The following is a 26,269-nucleotide window of genomic DNA, read 5'->3' as shown; positions in this document are numbered from 1 at the left end:
ATCCCATCATGCTTTGCGTGCCGTGTCCATGTCTGACAAAAAATAGCTACTGCCACCGGTGGCTCCTTTTGTGATGTTACATGCGTTTTTCAATTGAACAAAAATTATATTTGTATCTATCTAAGCATATTTATTTCAACTTAATATAAAATGAAAATGATTTTACAAAATTGGTTGTGTTTTTAAATGACCTTTTTTAATTACTTGTCATTGGTACTTCCGGGGAAATATGCTGATTGACAGCGACGGAAACGCCCTGTGCACAAACATCACCTGGATAACTAGAACACATTGAAATTCTTACATCAATGATTTTACACTATTGATAAATTAATAAAAGTATGAATAATATCCATATGGGATTTTACGAGAATGAGGAAGATAATACTTTGTAGTCTTGCTCTGTGTTTCGTTCTTTGCAAGCATCTTCACTTTTTTAACATCTCTGGTTGAGAATTCACTACCATGCATCTGCTGAAGTTACCATTAGCAACAGGGCAGCGCCCGGCTGATCACTTGCTGCTGTTCTTGGGGTACTCGACTGCATAAACACAGTAGGTAGTAAACGTTACGTGTGCATATTTATATAAATTGACATATGTCAAGGGCTATATATTTTTTAAAGTTCAGTTGTAACTTTGCTTGTACTGTGTTTGACCTGTCTTTGTCGCGGCTAGCGTATTAGCTGGTAAACGTGCTAGCAAACCTTATCACAATGCTCACTGGATCGTCTGTGTATGAGGTCCGCCTTGTCATGTTAATCATTGAATTACACTGCCACGTTCACTTGTTGTTGTTCGTGAAAATGGGACGTCTGGTGCCCACAATGCTGCGTATATCGTAGGTATCAAAACAAACAGAGCTACCGGGTATCTTAAATTTATAACCTGCAAGTTTCAGATAAACTGGTTCCCCCCTCTTCAGAACACATGAGTGAGCAGTAAATGCGGACGGTTTAGCGAGGTTTCAGCTAAGCCTCCTGCATAGAATAACGTAGTCGGGTGCTACTGCCACATTCCAAATGCTGGCTTCACAATTGACGTTTGACCTCAGCGATAAAAATCGGCCGTGAAACGCCCTCAACGGAATTTACAAATGTCAAATAAATATGCCTAATGCACTTTGCATCATGCTTTACAGTACACAATCAGGATTTTGCCGCAGATCAGTAAGTTGGGGGGAAAAGCCCAAATGATAACCGATCTAATCAGAATTTGGAAGAAATTTTAAAATGTATTTAATTAAACAATTTATTTGTTTATGTCTTATTTTGCACATTCAATCAATGTTGCCTTTGATTGATCAACAAATTGTGACTTTTGCTCTTGCTTTCATCATCATCTTTGCTGCTGTGAATTGGGAATTTCTCCAATGTGAAACGAATAAATGTTATCTCATCTCATTAAAACTAGTCACTGATTTGGTGTTAATACAAAACATCTGCCAATCAGATCTGTGTAAAGTCTGCTCGACCCAGGTATAAATGAAGCAGCTGTGTGAGAGGAATGACATGTTAAAGATATGGTGAGACAAAATAATTTGCTGTTCGACTGCAGATCAGAAAATTTGTTCTATCTGTCTGTGCAACATTTTTCTGTCTCACTGCAGCTTGCAGATGAACCATACTGTGTTTGCTCACATCATTACTCGGGGGGAGGCTTTATTCAGTTATTTGCAGAGTACAAGGCATCCTGTCAGGTCAACTGGTTTCTTCTCACTTGTCATTTGAGCTGGTGAGAGAGTAATATACGCAGAAATGAGGCTGTCTATTAAAAGTATTTACATTTTAGTTGTCTTTTTGTGATGTTTCAGGGGGAAGGTCTAACTTCAAAAGACCAGAGAAGATCCTGGTAGATTGCTGACTTCACAATCAGGATGTGTGTAGTAGCCATGATTTTGACATAAGGCCACAGCAAGCTGCAGTCATGCTGCCTGGAGTCGGTGTGTTTGGGACTGGAAGCACAGCTCGGGTGCTGGTCCCTATGCTGAAAGCGGAGGGGTTTGAGGTCCATGCACTCTGGGGGAGGAGTGAAGAGGAAGCGTGCAGCTTGGCAAAGGAGCTCAGTATCCCGTTTCACACTAGTCGATCTGATGACGTCCTGCTACATCAAGACGTTGACCTTGTTTGCATCTATATTCCCCCTTCAATGACGCGGCAGATTGCTGTCAAAGCACTGGGTAAGAGGTCAGAAACACACACACGCACAAGACAGTTCTGAACAATAGTATTGTGGCAGCTGCAGTTGAGGTGTTATCATTAGAGTTGTCGCGATCCACTCGCGCGATAGGAAATCAGGACCAATCACGTAATTGTCATATGATCGTTTGGCTGTAAAAGATTGTATTTTCGGAAACTGTTTTGAAAGATCACAATTTGGCAAAATAATCCGCAAGGAAAAAGACCCCTTGAATGGAAAAGCCAAAAGGAAAAGCAAAAGAAAAGAGCAGTGGCTTAGTTTTATGTTCAACAATGGAATGATTCAGGTTTTGATGTCCGACTAATAATTTAAGAATGACCGTTCTGGTAATTTAAGAATGACCGTGACATAGGATCATAGCATCATCATGTCTACACCCAGCTACAGAAATCTCTGTCGTTAGTGGCGTCTCCCGAAGAGCATCCCTCCCCAGTGCATGAGTTCGGACTTGGAGTGTTCCCAAAGCCTGTTAAGCTATAAAAGAGGTGCGGAGTAAGATGTGGAAGCTTTAGCCTTCCACAGCAAACAGTGAGGCAACCACAAAACCGAAACTCATTACAAGTAAGTCCCCCAAAGCCTGCTATAATATACGATGTGGTCAGCCAACTTGCTGAATGGCATTTCATAGGGAAGCAAATGTGTCTCATTTAAACAACTTCCTGTCAAATGGAAGTGCGAATTACTTTGTGACACGCAAACTTGTGCCATCCTGGTAGCATTTGATCAAGCTATTAATCAATTACAGACCTTCCCCACCATACGAACGAGATACGTTCCGAGCGGTGAATTTGTTCGTTAGTAAAGATGGAGGACACTGATTTGCTGTGGCGACCCCTCGAAGGGAAAAGCCGAAAGGAAAAGAAGAAGAAGTTGCTTCAGTGCTATATTTTGTATGGAATGTATGTTTAAGTCAAATACTGAACGGGGAAGTAAAAGACACAGACGCTCTAATAGTCATAAAATAAATTCACACTTACTGTAGTACGACGACATATATCCTTGGGTCTTCAGGAAGTTATTACTTTTTTTGTTATTACTTTTTGTTTTTCAACACATCCTCCTGGAGCCTTAACTGGTAAGAGGGATTTCCTCCCCGCCCACATACTCTACGCAGCCAATCATAAGCGAGATCGGCGGATCAGGGCCTGAACTCGTTGGCAATACTTCAGCATGGCCGGGCGCTAATTGGTCAGCCTTGGTGTCCGTCGCATAAACATCCAGCCTTCGAACCCTCCAATGTGTCTGTCTGCGTGCGTGTGCGTGAAGCACAGTACGCAGCCAATTGCAAGCGAGCAATACAAAATCTAATTTACAGCATCTCCGTCCGAACATTTTTCGACATACTGTACCCGCAAAAATGCATATGTACCGTTTATTCGTAACTCGAATGTTCGTAAATTGGGGAGCGTCTGTATGTTGTGTGAAGTTAAGTGGAACCCGGCAACCGTGCATTGACTCATAATAGATTTAAATAAGAAAAACAAATGGAAACTTATACACAAGAATGCCAGAAGACCAGCATGCTCAATACAAAATGAAGCTACTGTAGGTAGTTACTGTATCTAATGGAATTCCTGAGCATTGACCTCAGCTTCCTCTTATAGTTGCAACATCCTGCTGAGTGTGTCCCACCCAGCCAAGTGGTCCTAAGCTCCACCACAAGCACCACATCTCTTGTTGCAGGAAGTTGAACATTTGGCTAATTCATTTCACACCTGGTGAATGTTACTCTCACGGTCTAAAAGCCGAGAGTCGCGCTTTGATCGATTTATACTTAATGGGAAAGCTCTGCTTTCATACTGCCCTCCCGTAAAACTTGTGATTTATCCACTTGTGTTGGGTTATTATCTGAATAATACGTCTGTGTAAGCTCTCAGTCGTACAGGAGTGGTCCATCGATGAGAAGGTTTCTTCAGCCGTCATCTGTACAAATGTGAAGGTTGGGGGGGCAGAGGACGCCTCCCTGGGGCCACAGGGAGGGGTCCTCTGCCCCCCCAACCTGAGAGTAGGGACCTATCATAGCTGTGTCCGGCGCCACCATATCTGGACATTAGGGATATATAAATAGGGCCGATACGACCAGTCAGACTTTAGTTCGCTGACGAAGCCTCTTGGATAGGAGGCGAAACGTCCGAAACCTTCACATTTGTACAGATGACGGCTGAAGAAACCTTCTCATCAATATCTGAATAATAATGATAATACATTTTGCCTTTTGTCTCTCTGCAGGTATAGGTAAGAATGTTGTCAGTGAGAAAGCCACCACTGCTGTGGATTCTTTCCAGATGGTCAACGCAGCCAGGTATTACCCCCAGCTGCTCAGCATCATGGGTAACACACTACGTTTCCTACCCACTTTTGCGGCAATGCGACAGCTGCTGATGGAGGGATACGTCGGTGAAGTGCAAGTGTGTGACGTGCGCGTGTACGGGCCTAGCCTTTTGGACCAATCGTACGGCTGGACTTGTGAGGACCTGATGGGAGGCGGAGGCCTGCACACGGTGGGCTCGGCCATCATCGACCTTTTAAGTTACCTGACCGGAACACGGGCCCAGCGTGTTCACGGCTTGCTGCGCACCTTCGTACAGCAGAATGACACTATAAGAGGCATCCGACGAGTCACCGGCGACGACTTTTGTTTCTTCCAAATGTTGATGGGGCCGTGCTCTGGCGGCGTGTGCTGCACTGTGACCCTGAACTTCAACATGCCGGGATCCTTTTTGCATGAGGTGATGGTCGTTGGATCTACGGGGAGATTGGTGGCCAGAGGGACGGAACTGTACGGTCAACGCAACGGTAGTAAACGGGAGGAGCTGTTGCTTGGCGGCGGCAGTTGGGCTGGACCTCATGTGAAAGACATTCCTTTGCCGCACCTGCTGGGGTTGGGCGCCATGGTCAAAGCCCTGAGACAGTCTTTCCAGGCACACCGGGAGCGCAGGTTGTGGGCACGTGGCCCGGTTGCCATGGCGCCCACCTTCGAAGACGGCCTGTACGTACAGACGGTCGTGGAGGCCGTGAAGCGGTCCAGTTTTAGCGGAGAGTGGGAGTGTGTTGAGATTATGAATAAAGAGCCCGATCCCAATCATAACTTGTGTGAGGCTCTGCAAAGAAATAAGAACTAAATATTCAGATCTTAGGTATTCGGATGATATTTTAGGAGAAAATGCCCTTTCACATTTAGAGCTGAACTTATTTGAGCTTCTCTCAACTTTTCAACGTACTTGTCCAGCTGTTCAATATTTCAATCCCGATTGCACAGTGCGCTGTTCTCGAAGGCGACGTAAAAAACTGACTGAACATCACATGTCAGAAAAGAAGCAAGCTGTGACGTTTTCAATGTAAGGGTTTTTTTTGTTGTCATTTTAATTTCCGCAAAAAGGACAAAAGGTCAGTGATTGAGCTCTTTTTTTCGAGAACAGTATCAAATAGAAAAATATTGGCAAGCTGGACATGTCGATTAAAGCTGAGAGAAGTTTGAATTAAGTTCACCTGTAATGGTTAAAGTGCATTTTTGATCAATCCTAAAATGATTAATGAAAGCCCAATATTGCTAACGAGTGCTACTACTAAACACATCTGATGCAACAAGGACTGCGGTTTACACTACACGACTACTTGGAGCTTCTTTTTTTGCCACCTGTTGAATAGAATATTGTGCTTGCATGAGGGTGCGTCTCTTCACTATTTTGTTTTCTCTATTGAAAAATTTCTTCATATCCTATTGCCTATAAGTAATTAGGCTTACAACTTTTTTAGATGGTGTTTATTTGAAGACTATTATACATCCAAGTCCAATGGCACCTTATTTGAAAGCGTTGCTGTGATTTGCCCAAAAAATGCATTTGTAAACACTGGTAGAATTCTACTGATGCTCCACAATGACAATGCTCATTTTATTTTAATTTACAAGCAGACTGATGCATTTTGCAGGATGTCTTGGATGTTTTTTTTTTTTTTAATTTATAGGACAGTTGTAAGTTTTGGGCAGCATGGGTCTGCCTCACAGTCATGAGGTTCTCAACTCAGGCCTTCTTGTGTGTAATTTATTCTGGCTTTATTCTGGCATTTTTCTAAAACATTCATTTTAGGTTAATTGAAGACTAAATGGTCATATGTATGAGTGTAAATAGTTGACTATATGTGCCCTGCGATTCACTTGCTGGAGCTCACCGGTGACCTCGAACAGGATAAAAAAATAATTTTGATGCATGGCCATTGGGAGACGTAGGTTTAAATTATATCTGAAATACTATGGGCTGTGTTTAATAAGCTATGCGGGAAAAGTGATCTCAAGGCATTCCCAGGCAAAATGGCTTTAATCTATCAAACAAAAGCAATTTATGGTCTCCTTCAAAAAGCAGTTTGGAGAAAATCACATTTTCCTTACATCAACTGTGTGCTAGAAAATATCCTAATTCCATCACATTGTGGTTAAAAATGAGCAAACGTTTGGTGGTATGAAAAAATACATTTGACAAGTTTTTTTTTTCTTATCTGTTACACATTGATGTTTACTCAAGAGAAGGAGCCAAGCTGCTTTGATTGCGTGAAACGTGCACAGTTCATATATTTTCTACTTTTCATCTTAATCTTGCACCAGATGAAACAAAGTTCATTAACATTTGCTGTGGAGCAACATTTTAATATTGTTTTCGTTGACCTATTCAAAAACTAAATGGGGTGAAACTCAGTTTACATTTGTTGTCCTTTTATAAGACTCAGTAAGTGAAGCCTCTAATACAGCTTTTATTATATTTGAACCATTGGATGTGGCGTGACTCAGATGATGTCATAATTGTACAGTAGTCACTGATAAAAGCATTAAGATTATTTATGTTATTAGTAACCCCCATTTTATATGTACTTGGGCTCTGCAAAGGCACACATTTTGTTTGAACTAAACCAACAGTGCATTACTGTACTATAAAATTAAGTTTCCATGATACATGTCATACAGAGTAATGCTCAGTCCTTTCAGTAGATTAAAAAAAATTACAAACATCTGATTTAGCTTAATCATCATATTTTTGCACTGATACTGTAAAATTATTTAGCACACAATGTGCTTCCTCTACTCGCAAACACTGCAAAACCTTTTAACAATTGTCCATATAACGGAAGATTATTTATGTTTTGGTGTGTAAAGTCATTTCTGGTCTTTAAAATATTCCCTTTTGTCTGAAATATTTTGAAGCTGAACTATTTATTGTTTGATTCAGAGCATGCCTCTTTGAGCACAATGTGTTAAGTTTAAATTGGGGAACTGCTTATCTGAAACATTTCCTTTAATAAATACAGGTGTATTACTTTCAGTGTTTTTATTTCTTTCTGCTAATAACATTAAAAACCACGTTCATTTAAGAAAATGGAAAATTATTTTTAGGAAAAAAAAGCTGTTTCTATGTGGCAGGTAATCACAACGGCTATTTTTATGTTTTGCTGTGTGTGGAACTGCAAAAAAAAAAATCGCACCAACGGCTTCTGGACATTGCAATTCTATATTTTTAAATAAGTGAGTTGAAATGGTTTAACATCTGCAGTTTGGATTGTTTTACTACCGCACCCCCTTTCTATTCCCTACTCTGCTTGAAGAGGGGTTTGGGTGTGGCGGTGAGTCTGCTGCTGTGATGATTCTGCATCAACCGTCCGGGACCCGAGAAAGAGCATTTCCCTGGAAGTGTATGCATTTATCTTCATTGAATGGACTGCCGAGCCGTTAAAACCAACATGTATTTGTCTTTCGTATTGTATCGTGTGATGAACCATGAAGCTACTCCTTTACAGTGGCTAATCTGGAATGGGGTTTGGCCGTTCGGTTATTTACTTGTGCCACTAGGGGACAGTGTAGATCTTTTCGTGTTATTTGTCAGCACATGGAGTAAATAGAAGAAGTCGACGGGAATTGACGCAATACAAAACATTCGACAACACAGTCGCCATTAAACGAAGTGTTTGAACAGTTAAAGTACGTAGAACAAGTTTGAGGTTGTACGAGAAGCATGGCCCGTAAAAGAAGTGTCATTTGGGATTATTTCAACGAGTTCTGTTCGGAATCGGTTGTGTGCGTTCTCTGTAAAAACATACTGTGCAAACACGAGCATGGCAGCACCACGGGAATGTGGAGACATCTGCGGACACAACATCCAACCGAGGCGGCCATTGCTGCCAAGAGAGAAAGCCGCGGAACCAGCCATGAACAGCAGCCTGTAGAAATTGCCGAAGCAGAAGGTACAAGAGAAAGCCACAAAAAAGAAGGCCACAAGTTGTTTCCACTGCATTTAATCTTTTGAATGTGTTCATTGAAATTATTCGTTCGAAAGATTCATTTTCCGAATCTTCACCTCGAATCAATCCTTATTGGTTCACGTTCGCTGACCAACCGACGGTGATCCCCAAATATTTGTAACTATCCAGCCATCCGTTTTCTCCGTTTTCCGTAGCGCTTATTCCTCATTAGCGTCGCAGGGGGTGCTGGAGCCTATCTCAGCTGTCTTCGGGCACGAATAAAACATCGCAGCCAGTGTTGCTACTTGGAAACTTGTTTTGATTCAAACTAGTATTATTCGATATGAAATATAGCTTCATTACGTTGAGTGGAACCATCAATGGCACGTACTCAGCCAAATCTACTTTAGGTGCGTGACTTTTGTAGTTGTACTCTTGGAGTAAAAATGACAAATTTGTTTGAAACATTTCGCAATGACGACGTCTTGAACTGATGCATTACAAGCACCGTGTTCTTAAAGGAACACCTTACTAAAATGGGTTACTCGGGGAGCCCAGACGTCCGCTATTTAGTGGAATTCAGCTATTTTTTTTCCGCCAAAATGATATTTTCTAATTTCATATAAAAGTTCTTTTCCGTATACAACCTGCAGAGTACAGTATTTGTAGTCATTGTTGTCAATGAAGAGTGTATCTCTACAAAGAGTAAGGCGTTAGAATCATCAATATGTTCTGTGTCCCCACTATTCCAAACACACTCTTGTAATTACTATGTCATTCATGGTATAATAATTCACAACTATCTTATTAATTCTTCTCTCAAGTGGAGGTGGAACTGGAGGACGGAAATGGTGAAGTTGCCACCGTGAATGATGACATTGACTCTGCAATGGATACCGCCGTCCCTGTTGATGTTCAAGGTGAAGAGCCTATTAAAGAACAGCCAGAAGAATCTGTGGTTAGAGAAGAATGCCCGCCCAGCAGTAAATATCCCCGTCGCAGCCTGATCTGGAAAGTTTTTGAGCCTTTGGGCAGTTTGAATGCTGCTCAATGTTTGATTTGCAAGAAGAAGATAATGTGCTCTGAGGGCAAGACAAGCAACCTGTACCGACACATGGCAAAGACTCACCCACAGGTGAATACTCGATCGGGTGAAGCTGTGAAAGAAGCTGGTGTTCATTCTGAGTTGAACGGTACCCTTGAGGCTGACCAAGGAGAACCTGCTGGAGCTGGACGAGCAGAAGAGAAGTGTAATGAAGAAAAAGTCACAGTCGAAAATCCCCTAAGGAGTAAATGCCACCGCCGTAGCTTTATTTGGAAACTTTTTGAGCCTTTGGGCAGTTTGGATGTTGCTCAGTGTTTGATTTGCAAGAAGAGGATCAAGTGCCCCGACGGCAAGACCAGCAACATGAATCGACACATGACACAGAGCCACCCGCAGGCGTATCGACAAACGGGCAAGGCATTGAATCTAACAAAAACAAACTCTGCATCAGACAGTTCCGCTGTTCGCCAGGAGACATGTCCAGTCGAGGAAATGAAGAGGGAAATTCCAGGTAAGCTTTCATGATCACTACGGGCACTATATAACAAACTCTGTTGTGTTGCGGGCCACTTTGGAGTGTCTTCCCTCGAAGAAAACAATGTAACCAAATAAATGTTAAATCATCACATCGTATTATTACTTGTATTCAACAAATCGATGGATTCCTACTTGTGATATGAGTCAACTATGTTCGCTTTGTGCTCGATTATTATTCAAGTGAGTGTGAACAGGGTAACATAACTATTGCAAAATCAAACATGATGATTTGACATTGCATGACTGACAGCACCATTACCGAGCAATCCTAGACAGACAAACAGAGGGGAACCGACAGCATTGTTTACAGATATGTTTTATAATACAGTAAAGTCTCGTTATATCGATATCGGATATATCGATAGTCCCGGTTATATCGATACTATTTCTATGCACGCACGGAGAAAATTACATGCAAACAGGGTCGGATATATCGATAGTCCCGGTTATATCGATATTTTTTCGGACTCCCTTGAATATCGATATAACGAGACTTTACTGTATATCAAATCAAATTCTACAAGGTCTTAAACGCAGCAAAACAGATTTCCGTTGAGGCTCTGCCCTGCGAGAGCAATAAATCCGTCCCTGTGCGCTTCTTGACCAACAAAATTATCTCCTTTCAGATATGGTCCAAGTGTCAAATGCTACTACGGCAGAGAGGCGCGTTTTCAAAAGAGAAAGGGAGTTAATTGAAGCTTTGAGGAGGACGCAGAAGGAGGAGGCCAAGGCTCTGCACCATCAGAGGGAGCTCGTCGAGAGTCTGCGGGCAGTCAATGCCCGAGAGGCTGCTGCAGAGAAGAAGCAAATTGAGTCTCTCAGGAGAGCGCAGCTGGAAGAAGCAAATGACTTAAAGAGACAAAGAGAAGAGCTGGAGAGAGAAAGGATAGAGCAGCAGAAGAAGTGGGAGGAAATTGAGCACGAAAAGAAACAATTGCTCTTGCTTTGCCAAGAACCTGCAATGGCAACTTTGGCTTCTGACCAACAATGATTTTTTTTTAATACAAATATTTCTTTCAATAATCTGTGCCATTGTGTTCCAATGCAAATGCCTCAGAGTATGAGCATAAATGTCTCACAAAAAAATTAAAACGTTGTAGTTTTTACTCTGGTTCAAGTCTAAAATGCACCATAATCGTTACAGGTACATGTCAAAGTCAAAGTCAGCTTTATTGTCAAACGTGCTAATATGCATGACATACAGAACAAATGAAATTAACATTTGCCCCCTACAGAAGTGTCAAAGTGTTAGTCTTTTAGCACTCTTACAAGGAGATAAACCACCAAATAAAATTCATAGTTGAATATCAGTTGGCATTTCCAGAGTCCTATTTGCATTTACAAATACACTTTGTAAATCATTTGGGATATTTTTTCTCCCCAGATCAACACAGACATATGTTCTATGTTTTGCATTTCCATTTTCCGGTATTCTGTAATCTGGAGTACCCGAGCTACAGACTGTACTCTGGATGTTCAGGAACCATGAAAGAGAGCATGAGTAGGAAAGCAACCCACGGCAACTGCTCAGAAAGCAGGCAAATTAAAGAAAAACCTGATTTTGCTTTTATAAAGCACTAGAAATACTCATGAAAATTATCAGCACTTCCTTGTTGTCCACTAATACGTCAAGACAAATTAGTCGTATTAAAGTATCCAACTCTTCAACAAATGATGGTGTGTTTCACAAACACTTCACATGCAAAAACAAACACATTTCCGGATATTTTCATGAATGGTAAAAGTTGTTCTTCCAAAATGCGTGACTGCAAAAAATACCCCATTTAATATACAGTGATACCTCGGTTTATGAACCCATTGGCTTACAAACTTTTTGGTTTACGAATGTTACATTAATGAAAATTTTACCTTTGCATACTAACTTTTTTCGTACACGTAGCTGCCTCAATGAGTGGTGTGTGGTTCGCAAACGGGCCCGTTCTTCTTACAACAAAATGGCAGCCAGCTGTTTTTGTCCTCTATTCCCCGCCCCAGTCTTCGTTAAAGCCACGTGATTTGTCAAGAACGCAGCAGTGAGGGAGGGGGTGGTTTAAACATGAAAGAGACAGGCAGACGACAGTGAGAGTTTCAACTTTGATAGTTCAAAGACAGAGTGTAGACTGCAATGTTAAAATATCCCATCAATGAGGCTCCACAAACAACCCGCTCAAGCCATCTGTACACTAGATGCAAAAAGCTATCAATCCAGATAAACAGAACACAATTGATGAGGAACTAGATACAATTATCACAGAGAAAGCACAGACAACGGATCATTCCTCAAGATGGTGAAAGAAGGTTACGTTCCTCATCAAGTGTTTAATGCTGATGAAACCGGCCACTCCATTCCATCAAGCCATCAACGACCATCACAATGGTAAATAAAACAACTTTATTAGACAGTACAGTTTATTTCTTTAATTTAATACCATAGCACATGTATTATACATAAAATAAAGTATATTTTATGTAGTTTTAAGGCTTAGAAAAGTAGAAAATTATGTTTTATGGGGACCTGGAAACGGATTATTCTCATTTTAATGGTTTCCTATGGGAAATTAATTTTGCGGATGCACACTTTTCGCCTTACACACTGTCTGGGAACCAATTAAGTTCGTAAGCCAATGTATCACTGTATGGGTAAAAACGTAATACTGTATGTGTAAACTACTGTGCGAAACCAAAGATTGCGTAGTCACTCCATTTTAAGAGGCGGCCTAACAGACTACGATCAGGGTTTAAAAAATACATTATTTACAGCGCCTCTTTTCATTGAAAAGAAGCGATTCTTGCATTTTGTTCGATGTTGCCTCAAGATATTATTAAAGACTTATGTTTGTAATCGGTACTGTCCAGAATCAATTTTTGGGCGTCACTCTCTTTCAAGAAGGACATTTACAAGTTAACCTAAGAGACTACGCTCGGGGAGCAATTGGACTGCTCAAGATGGCTGACGCCGTGTCAACGAAAAGATGCGATTCGAGCAATCTGTCCTCTGTAAGTATGGACACAATTTCGGCACTCACAGAACTGGACGACCTGGAGAGAGTTTATCAACAACTCTGCGTGGAAGAGGTTCGTAATAAATGGCAACTTGTGGCGTTTTTACTGTGATAAGTACGGTCGGTCGACGTGTGCACTCACTGTCGGGTATGCTAGCTAAACTTCCGGATGGGATCTTTTGTGAGTTCATCCTCACTCGTCCACAGAAAAGAAGACCCAAAGCTATTATATTTGGTTTTACCTCTTAATATTTTTGAGACAGTGCAGAGAAAGACAGCCTGGCAGAATCGTGTGCCTTCTCGCGTCTTGTGTCAAGTTTGCTACCACTTGCGAATCAGAAGTCCAAAGTAGGAGAATTGTACAGTACAAATAATATCTGCCTTAACAAAGTTGCATGCAAAACGTGGCAATATTTTTTGGAGTACATTTATTGAATATTTCTATTCGACATCATACAGTTGTCCAGTAGTACTTCATCAAGTAGCAGTTCGCAGATAGTAAATACCCGTATATAATTGCTTGTTTCAAGCTGTTTATTACAACCCTCGTTTTTGGTTCACTATGACACTAAAAGTGAATTACACGCCGTGTACCATAAACAACCACAAAACGTTCCATTACTGTACAAAGCTAGCTAAAAGCTAACACACAATGCGAAACGTTATAACGTAGTTATAACTGCGGCAACCGATATTTCAACCCAAATGGTACTGCAATATATGTAGGAATACAATAGTCCTTGTTGCTCGGCACTAAGACCATGTATCCAGCAAGGGGCGTGGTTATGATAAGATATTTTACTGCATTTTCCCATGTTCAAGTCAGATCCACTTGTTAGCAGTTGGAATAAAGACATACTCCAGCCTGAAACCAATTTGATATTCATTAATTCCAATGTGCAATGTTGATTTAAGATACAAATGTTTTCCATTGGAAGTGTAGTTGCAGGAAAAAAATACTTGATTGCCTTATGATGCTGCTCACGGCCTGTTTATTCCCTTTGTTTTGATTTAGAAAGCATCAGAGGTTGAATTGGAGCAGCTGATGGGAAAAGAGGGGACCATTCACACAAAGATGTTGGCACTCCAGAGAATGGGGTAACATTTTGATCTGCCAATCCTTTTAGGATCGTGTGCTGTCAACCTTCAGACTTCTCTGACTTTCTGACTTCTTTTACTTGGAAAGTATGAGCTGATATGACATGTTGCTGATGCGCTTCTCAGGCCCAAGCTACAATTGATTGGAGGAGATGCCAGCCAACTTTCCGGCATGATCACATTTACCTGTAGCCTTGCAGAGAACGTCAGCCGCAAAGTCAGACAGCTTGACCTGGCTAAGGTACACACATATGCGACCACAAACAAAATTATTTGTAACATTCCATTACAATTTATATTTATTGTCGCTTTTGTTATTTAGGTAACCACAATTTTCAGTAACAAGCTAATACAATTTGATGTCTGTCTCAAAGAACGGAAGCTGCAGTTTTAGAATGTTTGTAGAAGATGTTGAAGTTGATTTGTGATTTGTCTAGACACGTCTGTATAACGTCATCCAGCGCGCTGATGACATCCTGGATCTGAAGTTCTGCATGGACGGCGTTCAGACAGCTCTCCAAAATGAGGATTATGAACAAGCTGCTGCCCATATCCACAGATACCTTTCTCTAGACCAGTCTGTCATTGAGTTGAGCAGGCAGGGAGAAGAAAGTATGCAGAATCACTCGGTTAACTCGAGTAAACAACAGTGTCAAGTTATGATTGATGTCATGTTGGACACATGTGACCCTCATATTCTTTCATAGGCAGCACTGTGGATGCCAGTCTACTACTGCTGCAGGAGGCCGAGAAAAAACTGAAGGTCATCGTTGCGAACAAGTTGGATGAAGCTGTAGCAGCTGTGGACCTGGCACAAGTAGAGAGATTTTTCAAGATCTTCCCGCTGCTTGGCCTTCACGAGCAGGGCCTGGCCCGCTTTGGACAATATCTCTGCAGTCAGGTCAGTGGGGCAGGGGCGAAATGGAAATGTGTTGTAAGAGGACATCCATTGTTGACTCGCACATGCTGTCACACACAGCTTGCGTCCAAAGCCGAAGAGAACCTCCTCTTAGCAACAGGGGACTTGGGCGAGAAAAGGGCTCCGCTCAAATTTGCAGACACTCTGACATTATTGCTCGAAGGTGAGTAGACGGAATTGATATTATGAGTCAATATCACCATAAAAGTGGTTCTTAACTAGGGTTTACTCAAACTCCAGTGGTTTGGTGAATCGGTCTCAGGGGTTCGACGGGGCCTCTGCCATGGAGGTTATGACCCAGCCGACTCAAAATGTCAATTAGTTATGACACACCCGCCAGGCAATTACTGGTTGCAGATGATCACATTACATTGCGTGTCCAATCAGTGCTGCTGGAAATTGAGTTTACTCCGTAGCCAAGCTCTGACTGTCAATAGTACATCATGCACGGTTCATTTTGGGCGCAATTAAAAAAACATACACTTAGATACCTGCCAACTACTCCGGTTTTGCCGTAATGAGTACGGTTTTCATTATCCTATTCCGGGTGATGGATTATTAATGAAAATTACGGTTTCCAATTAAAACAATAAGTCAAAAATCTTCAAACTAGTAAATACTCTCCTTTCATTCAAAACACGAGATTGCTTAGGATCATATCTTAAATTTAGAACAGGCCATCGGCACTGTGCCAGCTGTTAGCTTCCTTTAGATCAATTGTGCTTGCGCGTGCTAGCGCAAGAATTGAGAGTCAAGAGTTAGCATCGTTTTTATCATTGTCATGTAATGGCATCTGCCGTAGAAAACGCAACAAGTGTGAAATCTAAGAGAAAACTATCAGAATCAGAATCAGAATCAGAATACCTTTATTCGTCCCGCAATGGGGAAATTTGCAGTCCACAGCAGCAATTGAAGAGGGATGGGGTTGGGAGTGAAAGGATAGAAAACAAGATATTCTAAGCATAACAAAATAAAAATGTCAACTGTATACTGTGCAAATGTAGATGTGCAAAAACCGTTCTATAAACAAGACTGTACATAGTGCAGAATCAAGAGATGCATTTAGATATATTGCAACAACCCATATTTACAAGTGTCCAGTTTTTTTTTTTTTTTTTTTTTTTTTTTCACATGTGATCATTGGGAATTGTGAAGCCTGACAGCAGTCGGTAGGAACGAGCGGCGGTACCTCTCCTTCTTGCAGCGCGGGTGTAATAGTCTCTGGCTAAAGGAGCTACCCAGAGCTGTCAGGATGGGCAGGAGGGGGTGGGAGGGGCTGTCCGTCATAGCTTTTAGTTTAGCTAGCGTCCGTCTGTTGCCCACCTCCTCTAGAGAGTCCAGCGAGCAGCCCACGACACAACTGGCCCGCTTGACAAAGCGCTCCAGTCTTTTTCTGTCCCGGGTGGTGATGCTGCCTGACCAGCAGACAATGCCATAGTGGATGGCTGATGCCACCACAGAGTCATAGAAAGTCTTTAGGAGTGACCCCTGAACTCCAAAAGACCTCAGTTTCCTGAGGAGGAAGAGGCGACTCTGTCCCTTTTTGATTAGGGCATCCGTGTTTGTTGTCCAGTCCAGTTTATTGTTGAGAGTAACACCCAGGTATTTGTAGGAAACTAGTCGTTTCATGAGGAATACTCCCAAGCATTTCCAGGAGTTATGCTTCGGTCAAGAAAAGGTGAATGTGGATCATGTTAATGTGAATGTCTTTCAAATTTAAGTTTGTTGATCTCTATTTTTGTCAACCTGAAGCAATGTAGGTTTGATGTACATATTTGAAGTTACTAACAATGTCTTACAATTCATTGTACTTTTCTAACAAGATTATTAAATGTTTGGTTGATTGTAAAAGACTGCTGTTTATATATATATATATATATATATATGTACAGTACTTATGTCTTGAAATTTTGTTTACTTTTTTCTGTGTTTAAGCTGTTTTTTTTTAAACAAATAGCTTTCTAGATTTTTGGCCAATGTTGTATGTTAGCCGTTTAAAGAACTTATTCTAACCACCCCTGGTCTTACACAGGCATCGCTCGTGTTGTTGAGACCCATCAGCCTGTCGTAGAAACGTATTATGGTCCAGGCCACCTCTACACACTCATCACTCACCTGCAGCAAGAATGTGACCAACAGTCGCAGAAGATAGTGGATAAGTTCATGCAGCAAAGAGGGTACCTCAACAAAGTAAGCGTTTCAATAACTTTGAGGCTCTTCCATTTTATATACTGACACCTTCTGAATTCTGGATGTAGTTTCAGATTATCCAGAGCAGCATGATAAGGAGCGGGCTTGGGGAGAAAATTGAGCCCAGGTATTGTTTGATGATTCACTCACTTGCTCCAATTTCACAAGTTGTGTGGAAAAAGTTAATACAAACACAGAAAGGTCTTTGTCATAGTTTGGTTGACCTGCTTAGCTTTCATGGCAGAAGAAAAAATACATCTTACAATGGGTGCATCATTTATTTGTATCTGCCTCCAACAGAGAACTGGACCCCGTATTGGCAGAAGTCACTTTAATGAATGCGCGGGCGGAACTTTACTTGCGCTTTCTACGTCGACGTATAATGGCCGACTTTGAAGTTGGCGACCAGAGCATCACACCGGGTAAGTTATCCTGTACTTGAATGAGCCTCTGGAAATTTAGTGATGGTTGGATGAATGTGTGTGTGTGTGTGTGTGTGTGTGTGTGTGTGTGTGTGTGTGTGTGTGTGTGTGTGTGTGTGTGTGTGTGTGTGTGTGTGTGTGTGTGTGTGTGTGTGTGTGTGTGTGTGTGTGTGTGTGTGTGTGTGTGTGTGTGTGTGTGCACGTGTGTGTGTGTGTGTATGTGTGTGTGCGCGTGTGTATGTGTTTGCGGATTAGAACATCACCAGAATTTGGAGAAGCTGCTAAAACATTGCGTGCTGAGCAGGAACATGCAGGAGCTGATCGGCTACTACATTCCAATGGAGGAGTACTACATGAGGGAGTCAGTCAACAAGGTTCACGCTACCAGTTTATGGATAATTATCACACTGTATACATGCACAGTGTAAAGTTTAAATGTCTGTTTTTTCATCTTAACTCATTCACTGCCAGATGTGCAAAAATGTGTCCACTGTACTGCCAGGGCTTTTGTCATTTTCACTCAAATTCCAGGACGCACAGAATATTGAGTTTTTAGACCACATAAACAATGCAGCGTAAGAAACCTTACACTGTCTTCTTTCATCAGGGAAAAAGTTAATTCTTAAGTTATATGAGTCTGGAGGTGTATGAGCTTGAAATGAGGGCTGTTATCCAAAATACAATGCAACACATGCGCAGACCTAGAAATTCATATTTTTTCTTACCGGCCAGCCGGACTAGTTACCTTACAATGTTCCTCGCCAGTCAGCAAATCAACCAGCCAAAATGTGTCTGATCTCAGTAAGTTCATCCTTGTACAAATGGCACAGAAGACTACAATTGTTCAAAACATTTCCCCTCTGCTCCTTAGGCTGTTACAATGGACACATATGAGAAAGGTCAGCTGACATCCAGCATGGTGGATGATTGTTTCTACATCGTGAAGAAATGCATCAGCCGAGCTCTGTCCAGCTCTAGCATCGACTGCCTTTGTGCAATGATCAACCACGCCAACTCAGTGCTTGAGTCCGACTTCAGGTCAGATTTTGGAAACACTCTTCACGATCTTCGGCTTGTCGTTTGATTTGCTGAGGTCTCCGGCTTGTGTCGCTCCCCCCCGGCCTGCCAGGGAGGTGTTGTTCAACAAACTGAGGCAAGGCTTCCCGGCCACGACGCTGCAGGATATCCAGCGTGGCGTGAGCAGTGCAGTCAGCCTGATGCAGAGCAGCTTACAGCAGGGAAAGTTCAACACCGAGTTCAACATCGAGAGCGCCGAAAATGCCAAGGCTGCTTTTTTGGTGAGACCGACACACATTTGGATCATGGATCTAAAAAAAAATATGATATGATGATATCACTGAGCCATTCATCGGCGATCATTCATTCAGTCGACATTTGGTCAAAAACGAACATATTTTCTCAAAAATGACGATCAAGTGGGTGTCATTTGACGCCTTGTTGAGTTTTCAAATCCATTTTGCTTTGTTACATCTCAAGTGGCACACATTTTCACAGATGGGCAAATTCCGCGTCATGACACCCAAGTCACAACCCGTAAAGGAAACCAATATTAAAACAACTTCAATAAGTTTGTTGTCTTCTTAATGTGACATTTGTCGATTTCAGGTGACTCTAAATAATGCGGAGGTCTGCAGTGACAACATCTCAACCTTAAAAAGGAACCTGGAGGTACAACTCGTATAACATGCATCGGATCTTTTTGTCGACCTCCACTTGACTTGTTTTTATCTTTTGATTTCCGTGTGTAGAACGACTGCTCCAAGCTTTTCGGTCAGGGGGCCACTTCCGGTGACCGAGCCAAGATTGAGAGCTGCTTGTCTGACCTCGTCAATACATCCACAAAATTCAAGGACCTCTTGCAGGTTGGAGGCACAAAACAATCATTGGAATCTTTCTGACCAAACTTGCTGTAAAAGCATCACATACTTGTTCGTTCTAAGAACTCTGTAGATGTTCCAATGTTTGACTTTTCTTTTTTAGGAGGGCCTGACTGAGCTGAACACGACAGCCATCAAGCCTCAAGTCAAGCCCTGGATCAGCGGCTTCCTGTCCATCTCGCACAACGTTGAAGAGGTCAGACGATCTTTGGCAAATTCAAAATCCCCTTGGAGCAACTTCTCTTAACGGTCGCTGTCACTTACAGGAGGAGTTCAATGACTATGAAGCAAATGACCCCTGGGTGCAGCAGCTCATCGTCAACTTGGAGCAGTTGATGGCCGAGTTCAAGGTCAGTTAGCATAAAGAGCACAGAAACATTAGTCTTTTCCACAACGCCTTTTTAAAAAAATTCAGACCATTTCCCCATTCTACTCCTTCCATATTTCTCGACCATTCAAACTATTCCAATGTCACAATATTCACAAAAGTCGTTATATCCCCCAAATTTCCCGTTTTCTCAGCGTGTGATATATTATGCACCCAAATTGGAAATTTCCCAAGTATTATTTACAAATTGCAAAACTTCTTGATTTCTTCGTATATTCAAATCAGTTCAAAATTGAGATCTGTTCAGGCAAATGTGTCAAACATAATTTTTGCAGCGGGCCACATTGTAGTTACGGTTTCTTCTCGGGGCCATTGTGAATTCGGGGAAGCCATTACAATGTTTAATCCCCTCCACATATTACATATAGAGTGCACAACAAATTCATTTAGAACTAGTTTTTAACTCATTCACTGGCATTTACAAATTTATTCGGGAATTGAAAATATGACGTAGAGTGCCATTCCTGAATTTGTTCGGGTTTTTTTTCATGCTTGGGTGCCGATAAAGCGCTGGGCATGGCCTCTGGCCATGTTTTTTTCTTTTCCACAAGGGGGCAACATTTTTCTTTTTTTCCATGTTAGCACTTTGTTCCAGCTTCAGCTGTTGTTAAAGCGCTATATAAACCAATATGTATGTATTGCATTGTATTTTGGACAACCACCCTCATTTCAAACTTATATAACTCCAAACCCATAGCATTTAGGAATTAACTCTTTTTTTTTTTTTCCTGATGAAAGAACAGAGTCTAAGGTTTCTTACGCTGCATTGAATGTTTATGTCATCCTAAAACTCAATATTCTGTGGGTCTTGGAATTTGAATGAAAATGATTAAAGACCTGGCACTGCAGTGGACACATTATTGCACGTCTGGCAGTGAATTAGTTAAATTTGAAGTAAAAAAAAAATTGACTGTTATTGTGGTTCACATGGGACAATTTGAAATTTTGGCTCGGACTTCAGCAAGCATCGTGGCACTTGACATGCTTGGTTTACTTTCTGGCCCAAATAAAATGACATTGCGGGCCAGATTTGGCCCCCGGGCCTTGACTTTGACAATCGTAATTTAGGGCATTTTGTGAACTGTTGAGCCTGTTCCCAAATTTATACAGTAAAATTCTCCAAATATTCAGAGGCACTTAAAAGGTTTTTATAATAATAATAATAATACATGTCATTTGTTTTTTGAGAGGTGGGAGAGTTGTTGACTGTGTTTCTTGACCAACTCAAACCATTCCAACTTCAAAACAATGCTGCACAATGCGATATGACCTCATACCTTCAACCATTCCAGCCTCAAGTCCACATTTCCACACTTCATTTCTTTTCTCATTAACTTCAGTTATTTTCATTTTGTTTCTTTTAACTTTCTCTCCATCTGGTCTCCAGACAAGCCTTTCTCCTGTCATCTATGACACGCTGACCAGCCTCATGACCAGCTTGATATCCATCGAGATGGAGAAGACGGTCCTGAAGTGCTCATTCAGCAGGGTAAGTCGCTGCGCTCGGCCACAAGGTGGCAGCGAGCCCCTCGCGTGTGGCACATCTTGGAATCGCACAACCTATTTGAAAAGCTTTTGAGCAATAATTCATAAAGTCTCTCACTGGGAGAAACCCTCTGTCGCGATAGTCTCTCTCCATTCCCGGTAATGTGTTTATTGCTGGTGTAAATAGAAAAGCGCTGCAAAAAGTTAACATAATACTTGAATAAAAGGCTTTGGTCAATTTATTTCGTGTGACTGTTTTTCCTGCAGTTGGGAGGGCTGCAGTTTGATAAAGAGCTTCGTTCTCTTGTGGCCTATCTCACCACCGTCACTACCTGGACCATCAGGGACAAGTTTGCTCGCCTCACGCAGATGGCCACCATCCTCAACCTGGAGCGGGTAATTGACCTGATGCGCACACACTCCCGTCACACTCGCTCTCGCTTTTGTCATACCTGTCACATACACACTTGTCGCACTCCTGTCGCAGGTGCACATGTCACACATGTACCTCTTATCACACACACACACTCCTGTAACAGAGACTCTGTTTTTGTGTTCTGCATCGGCACTCGATAAATGAAATGGTTTGAGCCAAGTGATGTAATCAAGCCTTACATTCGTGCCATGGGATTATCCTGGGAGCACGGTGGACTAAACATGTCTAAGGTTTAGGGTTTGAAGGCATGGCAATCATTACATCTTAAAATGTAATGATTTCATTTGGTTTGATCAAAATCGTTTTTTCTGACAACTGACGCCTCCGGACAAGTTGTGTGCATAATTTGTAAAATCACTTCAAATGACTTCTACTGAGCGTATTTTACAAAGATGCCACGGCATATAGCTTTACTTTACGTTTTAAGACTCGCGCTGAATATTCAGGAGTCTTGTTTTCCAGTTGATGACTATTCCTGCTGTGACGTCACGTTTGGAACGCCCCTGACGGAGAAAGCGACACACAATGCATTTTGGGTACTTTGTTTGGTCTGAAAACTTCATGTTGATCTTTGTTGATGGCGAAATTAGAAGGAAAACACATAAATAATGCAATGGTTAATCGTTGCGTTGCACCAAGACAACTATTTGATATTCACTGACACAAATTCCTAGCAGACAAATAAATCAGCCCATTTCCAACGGAGCTTGGGCACCATCTTCTGCATTTTCTGGGACGCGACATTGCTGTCATGACGGCTCGAATTGATACGGGAGGACTTCTTTAATCGATTGAAAACATTTATGTTTTCCTCTTCAGAACTATTTGACTCATATTCATAACTGGATGAGTAACAAGAAAGCATATTCTCCGAATCTGAAGCCATTGTTTTGATTCTCCAGCAATGCAGGACGTCTTGGCGAGACATCACGGGGGGGGGGCTCCTGAAACTCGCCATCCCGAAGTCATTTTGAAGTAGTTCTGGGACACTTTAAGTCATTTTTATTGGTGTTTTGCATTTGACTAAAAATATCAGCCTGCGTGTTTGGGGTATTTTAGATGCTATAAAACGTTTTTCTGATGTCAGTTAGGAAACAAAAAAATGGTGTCGGTTGTCCTTTAAATGGGTTTTTGTTACACCCCAATTCACATTCATTTCCTCCCTCTGCTTGTATGGATTTTCTCTAGGTTAATTGAAGTCTCAAAATTGTGAATGGGAATGATTGTTTATATTTACCCCAATAACCCGTCTTTAATATTGCCTCTTGATATCACCAATTTCGACCTATCGCTGATTAGTTTATAACATTTTCTGTGTTCTGCAGGTAACCGAGATCTTGGACTACTGGGGGTCAAACTCCGGACCTTTGACGTGGCGTTTGACCCCGGCGGAGGTACGCCAAGTTCTCGCACTGCGCATTGACTTCCGAAGTGAGGATATCAAGAGGCTGCGACTATGACCCGTCGACCGGCGAGCTGAAATTAGCGGTACATTTCCCATAGACAATGCAGGTTAAAAAATATATATCTATAGATTAAAATGAATTCAGTGAGGCGAACATCATGTCGGACAGACATTTGCTGCATTCTTGGATGAAGGACTGTCAACCGATAGTCACCTTGTATTATATTACTTGAGTCAAATGGTGTGATACTTTCTGTGCTTAATTAATGCTCAGATTTAAATGTACGTAACTATTGGGGGCGGGTGGATTAAGTGACCATCTGCAATTTTGATAAATAGTATTTATTTTAGTTTACTCCAGAACATGGGAGCATGGCCATCATGTTAACCATCTGCCTAAGCTAATGAATACTGACGTTTGATGACACTGTAAACTTGCCCATGTGTGCGTTGAGGAATATGGTAGTAATCTTTGTCCTCACTCAGAAATGACAGTTATCGTTTATGTTGAAATCTAGGGTCGAAATCAGGTTTAAAAAGCTTGAAAGTATAAATTGATTGCCATTCATGAATGGAAGACACTCGGGTAGTTACAGTCAATCCCTACAGGGGGAGGCACTTTAAAATAATATCGGCATTTCTTACACTAAATATAACAATCACGTGGCTTTCTTGGTTTTATCTAATATCGCATGTTGCCTCTTTCATGGTGCGTATGTGGAAGTGTTGCGACTTGGAATTGAAGGGGATTCACATGGGACAGGAGATGTGACAATTTATTTTTGCAATGGATGCTACAGCTTCCTTCGTGTTTGCTTTCAACATTTGGCTTGTAGCAGACGTGCACATTTCACCATGACGTCCTTGATCCACTGATGAAAAGGACACTTTGATCCTCTCCTTTTTCATCCAGAACTGCTTCACACAACAAAGACTGAATATTGAATGACTGTGTCTTTGTGTTGTCATATTATTTTGTTGTTTTGTTGTTGTTTTGACTGTAAGATAGTGGCTGCCTTTCCAGCAGCTCCTGTATTTTGTTTTTCTACTTCTTCCTTTCCTCTTCCTTTCATAACTTTTCTGCTGTGAAATGTACATTTCTCCACTGTGAGACTATTAAAGGACAACCGACCTCTCCGGACAAGTTGTATCCCTAATTTGTAAAAGGGCTTCAAATGACTTGTACTGAACGTATTTTACAAAGATTCCACCGCATATAGCTATATTTTACGTTTTAAGACTCGCGCTGAATATTCCGGAAGTCTTGTTTTTGAGTTGGTGACGAGTCCGTACGTTACGTCACTGAAGCCCCTGGCCGAAGAGAAAAAAAGGACACATTGTAGCAGTCCTTCCATCACATCAATGCATTTTGCTGTACTTTGGTCTGAAAACGTCATGTAGGACCATAAAGAGGCAGAAGAGGGTGACAAAGCTCCATGTAAGGAATTAATCACCCTGTGTAATTCCTTACACGGCTTTGCCGCCATGTTCTGCCTTTTTTGGGTGCGACATTTCCCACCCCTGATGCCTCAAAATGACACGGAATAAATTATTTAATCGATTGCAAACATGTATGCTTTCCTCTTCAGAACTATTTGAATCATATTCATAACTGGATGAGTAACAAGAAAGCCGGTTTCAAATTGAAGTACTTTTTAGACACTTTAAGTCATTTTTATTGGTGTTTTGCATTTGACTAAAAATATCATACTGCGTGTTTTGGATATTTTAGATGCTATAAAACGTTTTTCTGATGTCAGTTAGGAAACAAAAAAGTGACGTCGGTTGTCCTTTAAAGGCTAATCCAATCCATTTGACCTCCTGGTTTGCCACGTGCTGTCTTTGCGTGTTCTTGACAGCACAGGTTGCGGAAGGTTAGCCCTTTTTTGTCCCCGCCTCCAGTGTTAGATGTTTTCATCATTTGTTGCTGAAGGCGGGACTGTTCTCCTGCAATACGCTCCGCGGTTCAGGTTTTTCCTTTAAAAATCAGTTTTTGTGATTTGAATTTGCAATCACAATGATTAATGGTGGGAAATGTCATTAAAAAATACCCGTGTTATTAACAATGAAGTGATGTACAGAGATGTGGAAATTTCATCAAAGTATCCTCCTGTACTCTGTTATAAGGTTCCATAACGCGACAGGGTGGCATCAGTCTGGTACAGGTTTTGACCTACATGTGACTGAGTGCTCGTGTTAAATATGAGAAGACTTTGAAATGTGTAATTAAAAGGTCTATTAATGGCGTCACGTGGGGAGGAGCAACCTGTAATTGTGTGAAAAGGAGGCCGCGGCCGCAATGCCGTAATGAACATCGCAGCCATGAAAGTGACAGAAGCGGGTCAGACAGCTGATCCAGCCTCGCATTCAATAAAGGAATGGCCGCTTGTCTCTGGGGTGAGAACACTTTTAACCTAATAAATGGCGAGGCGCTCGCCCGTGCCATATTTCTCATGTTCATCCCGATTGGATAATGGGTCTCAGCGAGCCTCGCCACACACACACACACACACACACAAATATGAGCTGCTCCCAATCTTCTGGATGCCCTACACCAGGGGTGTCAAAATCATTTTTTGCCGCGGGCCACATTGTAGTTATGGTTTCCTCTCGAGGGCCGTTATGAATTTGGGGAACCCATTAGAATGTTTAAATCACTTCAAATATTACATATAGAGCGCACAGCAAATTAATGAATAACTCGTTTTCAAATCTGAAGTCAAGAATAATGACTTTCATTGTGGTTGACATCCAAAAATATGAAATTTTGGCTCGGATTTTAGCAATCATCATGGAATTTAACAGGTTTGATTTGCTTTCGCGGGCCGAAAAAAAATGATTTGGCGGGCCGGATTTGGCCCGCTTGCCTTGACTTTGACACCATGCCCTACACGTTCTCATTCCGCCACCTAACCTAAATTGACTACGGCGTGGATGTTGAGAGCATGAAAGCGCACAGGCGGGAATAGTTAGGAAAAGTGTAGCTTTAATGTAAACACAACATTCGATTGGCTCAGCACA

At 41.7% G+C, this 26,269-nt stretch overlaps 3 protein-coding genes across 6 annotated transcripts in view; all 3 read left to right on the top strand.

Annotated features, from left to right (window-relative positions):
* The first annotated feature begins 248 nt into the window (after window positions 1–248).
* gfod2 (glucose-fructose oxidoreductase domain containing 2) lies at window positions 249–7,510 on the top strand. Of its 3 annotated transcripts, none has more exons than XM_088992580.1 (3): window positions 249–554; window positions 1,813–2,178; window positions 4,428–7,510. In XM_088992580.1, the coding sequence occupies exons 2-3, from the start codon at window positions 1,926–1,928 to the stop codon at window positions 5,318–5,320; spliced, it is 1,146 nt and encodes a 381-aa protein (XP_088848706.1). In that variant the 5' UTR covers window positions 249–554; window positions 1,813–1,925; the 3' UTR covers window positions 5,321–7,510. The 3 variants fall into 3 exon arrangements, with proteins under 3 accessions (XP_088848706.1, XP_088848708.1, XP_088848707.1); XM_088992582.1 differs by having other exon boundaries at window positions 249–558; XM_088992581.1 differs by lacking the exon at window positions 249–554 and adding an exon at window positions 1,654–1,733.
* A 570-nt stretch (window positions 7,511–8,080) lies between these two features.
* LOC148900684 (uncharacterized) lies at window positions 8,081–11,315 on the top strand. The gene is made up of 3 exons (XM_088992578.1): window positions 8,081–8,426; window positions 9,248–9,979; window positions 10,632–11,315. The coding sequence occupies exons 1-3, from the start codon at window positions 8,198–8,200 to the stop codon at window positions 10,994–10,996; spliced, it is 1,326 nt and encodes a 441-aa protein (XP_088848704.1). The 5' UTR covers window positions 8,081–8,197; the 3' UTR covers window positions 10,997–11,315.
* A 135-nt stretch (window positions 11,316–11,450) lies between these two features.
* The window catches only part of cog4 (component of oligomeric golgi complex 4), a 16,907-nt gene continuing 2,088 nt past the window's right edge, over window positions 11,451–26,269 (top strand). The window contains exons 1-19 of one of the 2 annotated variants that reach the window (XM_088992577.1): window positions 11,451–13,080; window positions 14,023–14,105; window positions 14,232–14,346; window positions 14,543–14,717; window positions 14,813–15,006; window positions 15,085–15,187; window positions 17,057–17,214; window positions 17,283–17,341; window positions 17,515–17,636; window positions 17,892–18,010; window positions 18,508–18,674; window positions 18,766–18,934; window positions 19,263–19,325; window positions 19,406–19,519; window positions 19,638–19,730; window positions 19,801–19,884; window positions 21,310–21,411; window positions 21,675–21,803; window positions 23,169–23,331. In XM_088992577.1, coding sequence (XP_088848703.1) covers window positions 12,838–13,080; window positions 14,023–14,105; window positions 14,232–14,346; window positions 14,543–14,717; window positions 14,813–15,006; window positions 15,085–15,187; window positions 17,057–17,214; window positions 17,283–17,341; window positions 17,515–17,636; window positions 17,892–18,010; window positions 18,508–18,674; window positions 18,766–18,934; window positions 19,263–19,325; window positions 19,406–19,519; window positions 19,638–19,730; window positions 19,801–19,884; window positions 21,310–21,411; window positions 21,675–21,803; window positions 23,169–23,303 — 2,427 coding nt within the window. In that variant the 5' untranslated portion in view covers window positions 11,451–12,837 and the 3' untranslated portion in view covers window positions 23,304–23,331. Of the gene's footprint in view, window positions 13,081–14,022; window positions 14,106–14,231; window positions 14,347–14,542; window positions 14,718–14,812; window positions 15,007–15,084; window positions 15,188–17,056; window positions 17,215–17,282; window positions 17,342–17,514; window positions 17,637–17,891; window positions 18,011–18,507; window positions 18,675–18,765; window positions 18,935–19,262; window positions 19,326–19,405; window positions 19,520–19,637; window positions 19,731–19,800; window positions 19,885–21,309; window positions 21,412–21,674; window positions 21,804–23,168; window positions 25,404–26,269 lie in introns of those variants that run through there. The other variant, XM_088992576.1, reaches the window with a different exon arrangement.

This window comes from Hippocampus bargibanti, linkage group LG03 (genome assembly GCF_051943395.1).
Source record: "Hippocampus bargibanti isolate YZ-2025 linkage group LG03, ASM5194339v1, whole genome shotgun sequence".
Classification (NCBI taxonomy): Eukaryota; Metazoa; Chordata; class Actinopteri; order Syngnathiformes; family Syngnathidae; genus Hippocampus; species Hippocampus bargibanti.
This window is presented reverse-complemented; position numbering and strand designations above follow the sequence as displayed.